The 15,360-nt window shown below is 46.4% G+C and overlaps 1 protein-coding gene across 42 annotated transcripts in view; it reads right to left on the bottom strand.

Annotated features, from left to right (window-relative positions):
• SORBS1 (sorbin and SH3 domain containing 1) overlaps positions 1-15,360 on the bottom strand; it is a 173,209-nt gene that overhangs the window by 20,070 nt on the left and 137,779 nt on the right. For 20 of the 42 annotated variants that reach the window (XM_037401282.1, XM_037401285.1, XM_037401286.1 and 17 more), the window contains 9 exons: positions 14,723-14,806; positions 11,394-11,408; positions 10,831-10,896; positions 10,155-10,256; positions 8,766-8,815; positions 5,667-5,842; positions 2,618-4,138; positions 1,807-1,892; positions 44-211 (listed from right to left, as the gene is read on the bottom strand). In XM_037401282.1, coding sequence (XP_037257179.1) covers positions 44-211; positions 1,807-1,892; positions 2,618-4,138; positions 5,667-5,842; positions 8,766-8,815; positions 10,155-10,256; positions 10,831-10,896; positions 11,394-11,408; positions 14,723-14,806 — 2,268 coding nt within the window. Of the gene's footprint in view, positions 1-43; positions 212-1,806; positions 1,896-2,617; positions 4,139-5,666; positions 5,843-8,765; positions 8,816-10,154; positions 10,257-10,830; positions 10,897-11,393; positions 11,409-14,722; positions 14,807-15,360 lie in introns of all 42 variants that reach the window. The other 22 variants (XM_037401316.1, XM_037401314.1, XM_037401317.1 and 19 more) reach the window with 16 other exon arrangements.

Below are 15,360 nucleotides of genomic sequence, written 5' to 3'. Positions count from 1 at the left end.
ATTGCTTTGGGTCAAGCAGCAGACTGAGGTAACTAAAACAGACCTCTGACCCAGATTTCCTCTTTGCTGTATCGTCTACATTTAGGAGGTCCCCAAATCGCTCATTAGTGATAAACTGATGGTGCGTTGGAATAACCCCTGTGTGCCTTCTAGCTGCAATATCAGCTTCTTCTTGCTCACGTTTAAGCCGTCTCTGGTCCTCTAAAAGTTTCTGCCATAAAATTGCATAAAATGGGCAGTAAATCATCTAGTTAAAGGCATTCAAAAGCTGCCATAAATGTGACTTAAATAAAATTTCTGAGGTCCCAGCAAACAGCTGGGATTTTACAGTTCAACATAAAACGCCGATTGTACTAACTACACAGCACCCGTCCGCTTCGCAAGCACAGAAAGTACATCACCGTCATGGCACGACTGAAATACAGCTCATGCGGGGATCTGATTCGAAGCTGATGGAAGTCAACAGGGACTTCTTATAAGTTTGGGCCAGGCCATGGAAGCTTCTAAGAAGATTGCTGATAATGCAGAGGGCTGACCCAAAGCCCCTTCAACCAACAAGGAGTTTCATCCATTGACTTCCAAGAGACCTGAATCAGCCCCGCAGGTAAGTTCTGAGGCACTGAGCTGCCCCGAGCTTTGCAGGGAGCTTGGGAAAGCGCCTGACCACCTCCAGGGATCAGGTTCTCCCACGCTTCCTTTGGGCTCACGTAACACGCTTTGTAAAAGAAAGTTAATAACCCCCAAAGAATTATTTTTGACTTCTGAAGTTTGTGGCATGCTGACGGAAACATGCATTCTTGAGCACTTGGGCAGAAGGAGTCTTCCACCTTTTGAGGCTGACTGCAGGCTGAAGAGTTCAGCCCTGTGCTAGCTCGTTTGAAGCCAGCAGGTCTCAGCGAATTCAGAGTTTTGCTTTTACATGAGTTTTTGTGCTGGATTTTGGAAGTGGGGGGATTACTGACTGTGTCACAGGAGAAATCAGCAAAAATATATTTTTCACGTAGGAATTAAGAGCAGGTTTTACCATATTTCAAAGCACACATAAATATTATATGAACTCAGAGACTTAACATGAAAAATATGCCTTCTTTCCCCATCCCCCCAGGCAGTGAAAATTAATTCCAGCTTCCTGGAAAGCAATCACTTCATGAGTTCTTTAACTCAGCCTGGATACAGTCAGCACTGAAAAGTTTTGTGGCTCTCCTATTATTTCGGCTTGTCTCAGTGTTGCCCAGCCACTTCAACAACAACTGCTACATTCCATCATCAACAACTTGAGCCAGTGTAAAGAATTCTAGCTCGCACCAGAGGGGAACTTCACACTTTCTGATAGCTCAAAATATCTTACATTTGCTGTTCAAAAACTGAGGGCTCCCAAAAGAAAAATACTGTTCTCACCCATTTGATTAATACCGACTCCAGTGGCTTGCTTGGACAACAATAAAACCTTAAGTCACTTACAGAATAATTGCTTAATCTTTCCCTGCAAGTACTGGGGTGTTGTACCGCATCTCACATACATCTCCGACCTTTTCACATTCCTTAAAGCCCCCATATATCATTTTGTGCTGTTGATGAGAACTATCAGGTTCATTTTAAACAAAAGCTAAACTGGACTACACGTTATACATTAAACCAGTGGCAGGGATAGTATTACAATTAAAACATACTAGTTCCAACTTGCTGTTCTGACTTCCAATATCCACAGCCATGGGCACACAAGCTGTCCTTACACAAGGCTGAATGCTGTATTTCTTGTATGTGGAGCTGCTACAACAGTTGTTAGGCTGTACAGGAGGGCATTACCTCTTTATCGTCATGCCGTCTGCGGATAATTTCTTCTGGAGTTTCCATGTAATCAACTGGTGCAAAATGCCTTGGTGATTCTGAATCTACTTCGAAACAACATAAGGAAGTTAAAATACAGATGGATTTATCTAGCATAACCAGAAAGGAAAAAAACACAGGTATTTTTAAACAATTTGTTTCCATCACGACAGTAAGGGTGCTCAATTGCCATTGTCCAAATTGCCAATCAGATGTTGATAATTTATCCATTTTCTTTTTTTTCCCACTTTTTGGGCTGTACTTGTGAACAAAGATCCAAAAACAGGGAGAAAATAACGGTACGGCAAAGTGTAAAGACATAAAAGGACTTTGCGAAGAAAAGATTCGCTGCCAAAGTATGATTTGGCATTTTACTGTTGAGAAAAAATTAATACACACACACACACACAACTAGACCTTGAGAAACTACTCCTTAAAGCAAATCATCTGGGTTCTTTTTATATTCCCATGTGTGCAAATGATACAGGACTAGAAATATCTCGTGTTGAGATGCTTGCATCCCCAGAGTTGCTTGAGAGACAAACTGAACTCGGTGTGATTAGAAAGGCAGCGGAAATCGTTTCTCAGAAGTGCAGCTGTTAACAAGTCCTGAACAAAAATGCTCAGCAAGACACGCAAAGGACGTTAGACACACTAAGGGAGAAAAACAGAGAGAGTCAGGGGATGCAAAGGCGGGGTGTAAAAATGCAAGGGTTGTGGAAGAAAAGGGGAGGGGAAGGGAAGCAAGGAGACAGGTGAGGGGACACTGGTAAAGAACACAAAAAGCCACCTCCTAGGTACGTCCCGAGTTCACTTTGCGGGTTGTTGTTTGTGTCCAGGCTGTGACAGAGGGCATATGGAACAGGGTTCCCATTGTTTAAGGAGTCAGGAGTGTCAGCCCGGCCCACGAAGCTATCTCGGCTAGATCCCGTGGGGGGGAAGCAGCTAAGCCTCTCCACAATGTCAAAGGAGGACAGGCGTCGGGGGGCCAGCGGCCCGCTCCTGGAGCAGGGCTGGTGCTGGCAGTGGTGACTCTGCTCTCCTACGCTCGCCTGCGGCGGCACGGGCTCGCCCGGGTTCTCGGGGCTGGCCACGGCCGGGCTCCCCGGGCACTCTGGGGGTGGAGTCCTGCAGGATCGGTGCTGGAAGGGCTTTTTCAATCGGAAGGGGAGCGGGCTCATTAGGTAGACGTTTCTGGGGAGCACGTGTCTGTCCCCATAGACATCCCCTTTGGAATCGGGGTTCCTGGAGGCCTGCTGCTGCTCGTGCCTGCGGATGGTAGTAAACCTGGTGTAGGACGCTGGGCATGCGCCTTTGCATCTGTTGGTTTTATGCTTCTGTGGCCCATTGAGGTTGCTGCTGCTGCTGCCACTGTCGTTGGACGCGTTTGAGAGGAGATCGATCTCGTCCGTGCAAGCTGAAAGCGTGTCCATAGGGATGGCATCGCTGACATCTGAAGCTGTGTCCTCCACATTGCTGCAGGAGCGGGAGGATTTTTCTGCCAAGCTGGCAGCATCCTTCTCTTCTTGGTGTGCTTTGGGCAAATCCAGAAGAAACTCTGCAGAGTAGGCAGAACTCAGGCAAGTCTTAGACTGGAGAGAAGCGGTGAACTTGGTTTGTCCAGTGGAAAAGTCAAGCGAGGGCATTGATCGGGATCTCTGGATCAGCTGCTCAAAGGCACTGATACGGGAGGAAACGGTGTGTTTGGGGATCTGCTCTGAGTCCTCTCGACTAAGGCTGTGCTCCATCCTGCCCTTCGCTTCATTCTCAAACTGAGATGCAATATCCCTCACGCTGCAGGAGGAGACTGGGCCCAAGTGGATCCTGGACCGGTTGATCTGGTGCATGTCTTTATACAGCATTGTAAACTCCATCCCGCTCTTCCTGGGGGCAGGGAACAGGCAGCCTTTCCTAGAGTTGGTGCCATACTCCTGCAGGCTCATGGTACTGCCAGATTTGATGGCGTACTCCTGCTTCGACTTCATCAACATGTTTTCTATGCTTTCCCCTATGTCTACCATGAAAGCTTTTTTATTATCAAACAAGGCAATAGAGCTACGAAGGTTTTCGCAGCTTTGAGCTTTCTCATGAGACAGCAAGATACCCTTCTTGTCCTGCACAAGAGCAGCTGGAGCTGCTAGTTTGGGTTTGAATTTAGAAGGGAGGATTTCAGTAATGCAGGCTTTTGCAGCTGATAAGGGCTTCTTATGTTTACATGCGTGACCTAACATACCGGTATGACTAGCGTTAAAGGTTCGGCTATTAACTGAAGAGGGTGCAGTCATAAGAGCATTCCCACCTTTACGATCCACTGGTAAGCATGCAGAATAAAATAAATACAACCTGTTAGCTCAAGTGCTAGAAAGCTATTCAGAAAGGAGCAAGAACATGCTTGGGTTTCATAAAATGCACTTTAAAGAAACAAAGTTCCAAAACATAAAAGAAAAGCAGGAAGGAACTGCACAACAAGCCGCGCTCGCAGGAGGAGGTGAAGTGCTGCTGCTAATGTCTCTAAAACCAGAGGCAGCTCTGGAGCACTTTGAAGGTACCCTCCTCAAAAGTGCTAGGCACCAGAAGCTTCCAGGGAAGCTGTGGCACCATGGAAAAGGGCAGCTGAACTCGGGGCAGGAGCAGGGTGTCAGCAAGAATGCAGAGGCACTAACATGGCAAAAATGGCTTAATACCAAGCCTGTAATCACACCTACTAGGGTCTCGGCACAGTGCTTGCCAGGCAGTTTATTCCTGGGAGGGAGAAGTCAATCGGCGGCTGACCCTACTAGCGCAGGCAGGCCGCACCAGCTGGCCTTGCCCTCCAGCTTAGAGATTCCCCACGCTAGGAATAAGCTGCGTCCTTCAGCCAATGTGGCTGGCGTGTCTGCTTTAAAAATCAGGGAGTCAGATCGGGACGTTATGTGGTTTTTTTCAAGCCAGATCCAGTCTGGGTTCAGCTCAGACTGCAGCTTTTCGGTCTGTTTCCGATTTGAGTTCAAAGTCAAATGTCAAAATAACCATTCAGGTTCAACTGCAGCTTGGGGAACAACAACTGTTTGAACGGACTTTTTTTGTCAGATCCGGTCTGACCCCCTGCCCTGCGGGCCTGCCATCATGCTGAAAACCAGCTGGAGGATGGGAGGCAGAGAGACCTTTTTGGTGTGATGTACTATTTTTAGGGAGAGCTGTTCAGAAACCCAGTGCATTCCTTCCCCAGTCCTCTCCCCATCTCAAGCCATTTTTAGGTTGAAGTTGGCTCAGAGATGCAGTTCCCCAGCACAGCTCCCCGATGGGAGTCAGGCTCCCACGGCAGGGGAGGAATGGGGAGCAGAGGCAGCGGTCCCTGTTGTGGGCGCAGTGCCCCGTGCACTCCCTGCACACCCCTCGCAGGCAGGGGGCTGTGGAGCACGCAGCACCGGCTACGCCAGGGTAGCCAGGCCAGCAGACGTGGTGTGACCTGCTGAGATACCACAGCAGGAAAAGCAGAAAAGGCAGGGGAGGGCTCTAGCACGGCAAGGCAGTGAGAGCGGATGGATGGCAAGGCCAGCCCGAGCAGCCTCGAGGAAGAACATGAGGGCGTGGGGTGCGGCTGAGATGCTGGATGGAGGGAGCTGGTCCCTGCTGGGAAGAGGAACCTGGATCAGATAAAGGGGTCATGAAAAATACTGGCCAGTGTGGTCTGAGAGAAAAAAGGAGGGGGAAAAAACTGGGGATGGCAAAGAGGAAGGACAGAGGAAACCTCAACTGGCTTCACCAGGACTCTAAAGCCTGCGGCAGTTTGCCCCCTATCACCTGGCTTTTCACACTGTGTGCAGAATGGAGAAGAGGTTAGTGCCCTGACCACCTACCTTTTGTGGAAGCGGAGCTAGAAGGTCTCTTGAGACCACTCAGCCCCTGGAACGGGATATCTCCACCTTCCAGCACACTCTTGTAAATCTGCCTTTCATTCTCCAAGCCAGCAGGGTCCCCCAGTGCTGGTTCTGTCTCCCTCTTCACTGCCTGATAGATGGGTGAATACGTGGAGCTGGAAAACACAACAAAGGGGGAGGGACACCAGCGGGTCACTTCTGGTTACCGAGAGCTTCATGTAAAGTCAGAGAAAACCACACCTGTGAACCCACAACAGACTGTACGCAGCACTGGTGCTGAGTGAGAAGAGGTTATGAATGCACTGAGATAATGTTCTAGGCTTGGCACTGCCGTAACATTCTCTGCCTGAGGGAACCCTCCCAGCTCCGCCCCCAGAAGACGGGTGGCAGGAAGGCACCCCTGTATTTTACAGGTGAGGCAACAGAGTCACAGAGCAGATGCGTGGCGGCTGTCTGCAGACACAAAGCAATCGGCTAGCTGGAAGTAGCCAAGGATCTTCCAGCTCCCAGTCCTCTGTCCTTAAACACTGGTCATGGCTGTCCCCTGGTTACAAAGCACACCTGCTCAGGAGTTACCTCAACCAGCTCAGCCTCCCAGTTAACACTGGAGTTCAAGACTTCCAGAGAGCAATTTCTGAAGCCCATTGGTGAGGGACCACGCAGAGAAGCAAGAGCACAGGGCTACAGACAGTGCTGTTCTAAATGCCAAAGAAACTCCCAGACGTGCCCAGTTCTGCTCAGCCTTGCCTCAGGCTTCCACTACAGGGAATGGAAAATCCCAGACTCGAGGTCTACTGTGCAAATATATAAACAAAATGCTGTTAAAATGAGTACAATTTTAATTTCTTAGTTTTTGAAAGACTGGACATTTATTACAAATCCCTTTCTTCAGCCATGAATCTAAGCACAAGTATGCCACCACATCTGATGTCTAGATTTCATGTTTTCTGTCTAAAAACACCCCAGCTGACAATGCTGTGGTACGAATGGCCTTTCCAGGTACAAGAGACTCACTGAGCAGCCAGGCAGGCAATGTTTTCCCAAAAGCAAAACTCATCTGATCCCAGTTCTTGTGCTCAGCCAGGCTCTTCAGAACATAATGGAGTCTCACACAAAACTATTCTGGGGCCAAAGCATGACTGCTGGAAAATTTGAAAAAAATAAAAAAATAGGGCATTTTCCAATTCACGGAAACATTTTGAAAGCTGGTTTACATCCTGATGTTCAGGAGAGATTCATATCTATGCGGGCATGGACATGCTCGTGGTTATGCCTGCTTGTTGCAGATAAATTTGTACATGCATCTGTTTATTTTGGAGAGATGCTGTACTTCTGGGGTAAAGAGAAAGCTTTCAAACACATCACAGGATTGGCTATGGAGGCGGAATTACACAATGTCTGGATCACAAAGAAGAGTTTAGTTTCCGGACGAGGAAAACCAGGTCACACACAGTTCCATAAATTACTTTCTGAAGTAAAAGCTCATGAAAAGCAACACGGAAGAGAAAGGGAATGCTGTCACTTTTTCAACCTCAGCAATGCTCGAAGAGCCACAGAGCTGACGGGGCTGCCCCAGTGCTGCTCCCCGCCGGGCTGCAAGGGAGCCCTGCCAGTGGCTGAAGGGAACGACGACTGCCCTGGGGTTCCTCACCTGGGAGGTAAAAGCATTTTAGCCTAGCTGTTTAAAACCAAAGGGTTAAAATGATCCTCCTTTGGGAATACACCGGAGAGAGAGAGGAGGCATTTGGCCAAGCTCCTTTATGGCAGCTCCCTCAGCAGGGCCAGCAGGCAGCCCCGCCTGGGGCCCAAGCAGCCTGCATGATCACCATCAGGCAAAGGGAGGGAAGAGCAACGCAGCAAAATAGACAATAAACTCAGGGAATCTTTTCTCCCTGCTCTCTAAAGGCCAGGCAGGGAGGAAAGTGCAGCATGCCGGGGCCTCGCTGCTGTGCCCCATTCCCAGGCTGCTTCCCCTTCCCTGGCTCAGCGCTGGCACTCCTGTGCGCTGGTGTCAGAGAGGGCACAGACGGCACTGCCCTGGGCCGAAACCTTACCAGTCTTCGGCAGATATCACCTATTTATGCTAATCTCTGAGATTTCCATTTATTTTATTGCTCTCTCCCTATCAAAACAAAACAAAAGTCACAGGAGCAACCAACAAAACGTGCAGCGTGCGAGATTCCCAGCAGAATACACACAGATGGGAACAGAGCTGAGAGAAGTACAGGAGACCCCTAAGGCAGAGGGGTGGTGAACACCCGTGACATTAATGGGCATCTGGAGGAGAACATGCCTTTCCTAACAAACCATTCACGCAGAGGGGATCACTGTGCCTACGGACAACGTTAAGCGCTCAGTCCAATTACAAGGAGCAGCAGGTTCGCAGCAGGAGCTGGCTCCATGGCTCAAGTAACTCAGCACAGCTCAACATCTTGCTCTGATGAAAAAACAAAAAAAATATTGTTTTTTCGTGTTCCTCTTTTAAGACAAGCCAGCTCCATGTACAACCCATTTAGGCAGAGTATACTGTTTATCACATATTCCTCCAGAAAATCAGTGCCTCATTAGGTCTTTGAGAATTATTGTTATGGCTACTGCTGCTCCCTTCCTGGAAGCTGGAAAATAATTGCCTTCCATCAACAGCATCCTTTCAATCTGGTGCACACAACTGGGCACATCTAACAGAAGCCGATCTATCATTATGTGTGTAACAGAAACAAACTTTGTTTATTCCATGCAATAAAGTTACTTGCATGAAGTTACAGTCAGTTTGTAAACTTCATCAAGACAGAGTTAAAGGTCTGTTTGTTAGGGTTTTTTTTAGTCACTGCCTATCACAATCAGCAATTATTATCTAGGCAATGCAATCACTCATGTAATCACTTCAAAATTAATTTGAGATCATAGAGTGGATATTGTACCTGGACTCATCTAAAGCACCTGTATATTCTCACGGTACATGTATTTGTCTATCTCCATCACCAAAACATAAAGACACCCCATTTTCAGCACCCAAACCCCTGTCCTACATGCCTTCAGACTGTAAAAGAGACGTCAAAAAGCAATCCAAAAACTTACTAGGAAGAATGGTCTGTGGAAGTTTCCAGGGGAGCAACACCTGCTGTATTCTGCAAAAGTCCAAACAAAGGAGTCATTGATACACACACATGAGGAGAAAGAAAAAGGCTTGCTTAAGTAATTTTCCTTCTATTGCTTGAATATTAGCCTTTAGGAGACATTGAGGTTTAAGTCTAAATGCAATTTAAGCTGTCAAAGTCTTTGCAGAAAAGCGACAATTTTCCTAAGTTCCTTCAGGGCAGTGACAGGTTTTTAGCACAGCCGATGCCTTTTCGTAGCGCCTATTCTTTTGTCCGCAAATGAGTCATTGTGAATAAAGCCAAAAGCAAGAAGAGATAACCAGCTGGGCCATGACCAGGAGACACATGCTCATAATTATTTCCCCAAGCTTTTCCCCCAACCGGTCACTGCCCGCCTTTGCTTTAAAGGTATATTACATTTCTGCAGCACAATACATTCCTCAGCATTCAAAAAAATATCAAAGCGCTAACAAGAAAAGCAATGTTTCAGTTCGGTTTCCTTACTTAAGAGAAGCAATGCCAGCTGCACCGGTTCAATAGCAAAAGCCAGTTCTTATCCGCTTGCTTTAAATCCATCTAACGCTAGGCACGTCATTTTAAAAAATTGAAGGCAATTTCAGAAAAAAATGCTCTGTTTGGTGTCCCCTCATCTATGCGAGGATTCTTACGTAGGAAGAAAAAGTAAATCTTGGGTCTGAAAAAGCAGCTTTTTCAAGTCCTGGTGAAATGCCGCAGTTTAAAAAAAAAATCAACAGGGAAAAATAGAAAAAATGGCACATTACCAAATTGAGCTATCATTTCATGGTTCGGGTCCTGCAGACCCTGGAAGCAGCAGCAGCAGCTGACCTGCCCTAGAAGGCCACAGCAAGGTGCAGCATAAGGAAAATTGTGTAAAATCTCTTGGGAATATCCAAATCTCGGGTAGGCGTGAGCTCCTAGCAGAGAGCAGGGCTTGTATGAAGGGAGGCTAGATGGCAACACGCTTCAAAGGCACGAGATGATGACGTGACACCAACCAAGAATTTTAAGCTGATTGCTGCTGCCTATTCATGTGAAAAATAGAGAGATGGTTTGTTTTTTTTTTTTTTTTTTGCAGACACTGAACTCAAAACCCTAAAGGAGGACGGGGGCAGGGGCAGCTGAAAGGGAACAGGGGAGAGAGAGGAAATCACTGTATCTGAAATGGATTTCAAGCCGGATTCTCAGCATCACGTTCTATTATTTCTGACAGCAACACAGCAAGCCATGCAGTCAGAACGGTCAGAACCATTATTTATCCCAACCTCATTTAATAATCATCCAGCAGTGAATAGATTAGAGCAGAGAGTTTGGAAACAGGGATTGGCAGCATGAAAAGAATAGGAAATACCTTCTGTGGCTTTTTATGTGGCGCTTTATAAAGCTTCTCCATTTTTTCTAAATCTGCCTCTAACTCAGTCTGGTAGAGGTAGAGGTCTTTTTCTAGATCACTCTGGTTAAAGAAGGAGAAGAAGAATGGGAAAATAATGCTTAGGGTTAGGGGAAACCAAAGGAATGTTAATTTTGAAAAAAAAAAAAGCGAGCCTTTTTAATTGAAAAAAGACAAAGATGGTATGGACAATACACAGAAATTCACTAGTAATTAATCATGTTTCAATCATTACATTGGAAATAGTTTTAGGCATTTAATATTCAAAATTAAGAGATGCGCAGGCCTGCTAGAATCTAATTCTACAAACCATAAAGTTATAAAACCCACCTGTAAAAAAAAAGAAAAAGATACTGTAACAATATGCAATGTGCTGTTAGTATAATTATCATTGCAAGTCAAGATAGCAAAACCATCACTCTAAATTATGGCTGATTATGCTTTAAGGATTGTTTATCAAATCAATTTAATAGCTACTTAATTGTTAGGCTAAAGAGCTCAAGCCCAATTAAAAAAAATCACTCACAAGCACACAAAACCCAAGCAATGCTACAAAAACAAAAAAGAAAAAGAAAATCACATACACACATACATACGCGCTAGATGCTGTAGTACAACGTACGTGAGGCACAATTACCTTTCTATCCTCTCTAGTAAGGATAGAGCAATCTCCAGGAGTATAATCCCAAATCTTTTTTGGAGGCTGATGGAAAGCAGAGGAAGGAAATGAGGAAATGAAGATAAGGAAAGACATCACAGAGAATATGGAAACTGGATTAGAACAGAGGGGGAATACAATAGGGGATTTGCATCAACACTGAAAAGAAATTAAAAAAAAACCACAACAGAGAAAGAGGGATAGAAAGAGGGATAAATCCGCTATAGCACAAACATCAAGAGATCATGGGAGGCAAACGGGAGCATACATGCAGTCCGGGAGGGGTTGTTTCAGTAGTCTTTGAGGACATTTTTATTTTTGCAAGGTGCTCTAAGGGGTTTTGGACTCTAGAGAGAGCCCACAGCTGGCAGTTAAAGCATTCTTAACACAAAACCAAAACAAAATGGGGACAAAAAACCCACACAGTCATAAAAAGCATTTGTTTCGCTCATTCTTCTTTTCAAATGGCAAGGGTAAAACAATGGCCTTTGATAAAGAAAAGGGAGAAACTTTCCCACCCTGGACAGATTACGAATACATACCATGTGAACAAATGGCTGAATTTCCAGTGGTGGCATTGTGGGGCAACGAGAACGCAGAGTTGTTACTTGTTATTTCACTGGTTTGGGGATGTGTTTGTGTGTGGGGGTTGGTGGAGAGAGCGGGACATGCAGGAGTTTGGGAACTAAGTTTTTAAAATTCACTCTATAGGTGAAGGTGCCGATTTTCCTGTTTGGATGCACGTGTAAATATCAGGGAGGATCGTTCAACGTTAAAGACCTTTGTCCTGCCGCTCCTAACCAAATAACGCCACACCAATATCCTCATTTCACTAGATACACACCTCTCACTGATAAAGAGACTTTGTTCTTACTTTGTGAAATCAGAATATATTTGCTTTGTCTCCCCGAAGAAATAACCTCTCTCAGTGTTGGGGCTGGCAGGCTTTGCATCATCCTGCGCAACCCTGCTGACTCCTTTGACCGGATCCCTCTGGTCACTGACCGGGAATCTCCCAGTGTCCGTCTATCAAAGGTGAGGCTGAGCTACAGCACTTAGGGCTTGCTCCAAATCCCTTTTGAGACCACCTGGATCTGCAGTTTGAATCTGTTCCACGTTATGTTCAGATAGCCACCATGGGGATGCAAACACTAAATACCCATTTCTGACCCATCAGATCAGCAGCTGCAGGAGCAGGGGGTGTAGATAGCGTTGCAAAGATTTAGGTTTGAGATTTGGAGGGAAGGAGGTGAGAAGGCAGGACACTCACCCCTTTGTCCAGGCCCCTGCTTCTCCATTTACAACAGTTTTTATTTTTATTAGCGCTGTCTCAGGAAGGGCTGGGAGAAAGTGCCCGTGTGCGTGACCCTGCAATCACAGCAGAAGACAACCGAGCCCTGGACTGACCGAACGTTGAGGCTGTGGGTGGGTGGCAGGCACATGGCTGGGGAGAAGGAAGGAGTGAGCGTGTGGGCTGCAGCCTCAGCAGCACGCCAAAAAGCATCCATGCTGCAGAGAGTGACCCACCTGTCTGCAGGGCACGCGCCTGCCCGGGAGCTGCCAGAAATGCACCTGGGATGCTGGTCCAGCATAGCGCGGCTCCAGCTGCCGGGGAGGTGTGTGTGCTCTCCTCCATGGGGAAAGCCCCAGCACGGCCATTTTTTAATTTAAACCCCCATGGCACGTCTGGAGAGCTGCAGGCACAGGCTCACATGGACCCCGCACTCCCTTTTACCCGGGGTGTTTCCTGCCCGTGTCACATCACTGCAAATAAAGTCAGAGAGCCAGGGGAAACCACCCTGTAGAAGTACACATTATCTCCAGCACTGGTGAAAAAGCAGCTGGGACAAGCGGAGAATCTTTGAAAATCCCAGGCGCTACCACAGGTCAGCTGAAACCCTCTGATTAGGCATGAGGCTCAGCCACTAGCCGGTCACAAAAACCTGGTCCTCTCCTGGCTGGAGCGAGCAAAGCTACAGAGAGCACACTGCTTTGGCTGTGGCAATGAAGCCCACAGGGCGCTTCGCTAGCTGTACAAGTCCGAGACAGCATCCTCAATTCAAGCGGCTGGTGCCGAAGCAGGATGTACTGCATAGCACATGCAGGGGCTGGCACGGTGGCTCAGGGAGCACAGCTGCGTGCCTTTGGAGCTGCAGCGAGCTGACACGGGTATCATTTCATGGCAAGCTGTAAGAAAGCAGCCCCTAACAAGAGTGCCCTGAGCAAGGCAGGGAGCTGGTCACCAGAACAGATGCTCCGTTGAAGAGGAGATGTATTGCTGGTGTAGCAAGCACAATGCTTCTACAGAACAGGTACACCCTCACTTCTAGAGACACTCAAGGGCATAAATGTTCGTTCTTTCATTTTCCATTAACTTACGCTAATTCGAAGTACCACAGAGATGACAAACCTTCATTCATTGCAAGAGCATACGGCCATTAATTACATGGCAGCAGAGAGAAGCAGGTTTCTTCTCACTTTGTGGAAATCTTAAACCATGACAGCTTGTGAAGGGCTAAATCCTTATACTGACATCACTTAAAAGCCTCAGTGAGATGGGATTTACCTGACTTCTACTGCCTAAAAGTTAGAGGGTCTCATCTCAAACACTGCTGAAGCTCCTTCTTCAGCTGAGGATGGAAGTTCCATAGCTATAAACCGTAATTTTCTATGACAGAATGGATCACCCAGCCACTGTACATGTTTATTTTTCAGCAAAAATTACACTGTTTGTAAGATGTGATCAGACTGGGCTCTCAGTCTCAGGCAGCCACGTCCTGCACAGAGCAATTCTGTCACTTCTGTGAGAACAAAAACTACATTTAAAGAAAATCTAGTGCTCTCTGGTGTCCACGTGTTGTTGCCTTTGAAGCCAGTACTAAGTTTCTGTTTGTCGCACATGCAGGGACACCTCAGCAGCACCCAGAGCCGGTGTGCATGGGCAGTGACAACTGACCTCCAGGAGAAAGGAGAAACCATCTCTCTACTTCAACAGACGTGAGAGCCTGACACTGACCCCTGGTGCAGTACCAGTAGCTTATTAAATAGTATTTAATAATGAAGCTAATAGTGTTTAATCAGTAAGAACCAGGCCACAAAATGCTTTAAAGTCACATTTTTTCCAGTAGCCATGATCACGGATGTGTTCCCTCTATCAAAATATCCTTTGTCCTACTGAATAATCAAGCTTTGCTTCATCATTTTCCAGAGCAGGAGATCAAGGCTCTCCACCAGCACCCCCGGCTCTCCCACAGCAATCCAGCTCCACATGAAAAGGCAGCCCACTGTTCTCAGAGTCCTTGGGGTTTGGGGAATGGCCAGGAATTCAACACAACCCGATGCACCCCGTTTAGGCAATGGGCAGCTATGTGCACAGGGAAAGGAGCAGGAGAGGGGGTCATGATCCCTTTATGGATATAGCTGGAAATTACTGATGCATAGCTTACAGGTCAAGGCCAGGAATAAAAGATTCTTCTTGACTTAAAGCTACCTGTCAGCTGTCCCAGAGCCTGTCAGGCAGGGGGAGAACAAGGGCTTTGTGTAAGGGCTTTCCAGAACGAAAGCAGGGCATTACTTCTAGCACTGACAACCAAAATGCTGTTTGAGCTACGGTGTGCGAAAAAAATACTGCGTAGTTGATACATACAGCTGGAAAGTGGGGAATGTTTGTAAATGGCTTCAAAATACTTAAAGTGGTCACAGAACAGCTGCTTTACGTCAGTAGCAGGATGATGCTATGAACTATCACATTTTAAAATCAGTTAAGGCATCTGCTCCAGGTTCAGGGCCTAGCAGGGAGATGTGACAATCATCAAAAAAATAAAAAAAAAGGCAGGTTGACTTCATTGGTCATCGCAACTATCAAACTTACCGGTTTCCCAAACTCCAATTCCGAAAAGAATTTATACCAAGGTTCATTCTTTAAATCTATCTCTTCTGGGCTTATATCCCGAGTCTAAAGGAGTTGGTGATAGGGGAATGGAAGAAAGAGAAGGATAACATTATGCAAAGAATACACGGAAAGGGACTGTTAGAGATGCAGATGCCATGGTTTCCATTCTAAAATGTAGATATTTAGCTTTATAATTTGGAATTTCTATAGCACCTCTCTCACAAAGGCCACGAACTGCTTTGCAAACATCAGTTAAGCCTAATGGCATCATTGTGAGCAACATGAATATGAATGAATTGCATTTTACAGATCAGGAGACCCACACAGAGAGGGATTATGCAGCTTGCCCAGAGTCACAAGGAGACTCAATGGAAGAGCTGGGAGTCAAGCAGTCCCGCAGTCCTACTGTCAGCAACTTCCATCAAGTCCAAAGCTGCTCGTACTTAAAAACTAAAATTTTAATCTTCATTTGGTTAAAAGAAGAGGGATTCAGTGAGACCTGAAACAAATACTGCATCTTTAACAGCACATGAATATGTGAGAAACCCTGTTCTATACACTGCAAACAGAGTGAAAGGTGTTTTCTAAATCAAAGGAGACACAAGTCAGAGAGAGTA

The sequence above is a fragment of the Falco rusticolus genome, chromosome 9, assembly GCF_015220075.1.
Source record: "Falco rusticolus isolate bFalRus1 chromosome 9, bFalRus1.pri, whole genome shotgun sequence".
Lineage (NCBI taxonomy): Eukaryota > Metazoa > Chordata > Aves > Falconiformes > Falconidae > Falco > Falco rusticolus.
The sequence above is the reverse complement of the archived record's forward strand: the minus strand, read 5'-3'. Positions and strand labels throughout refer to the sequence as shown.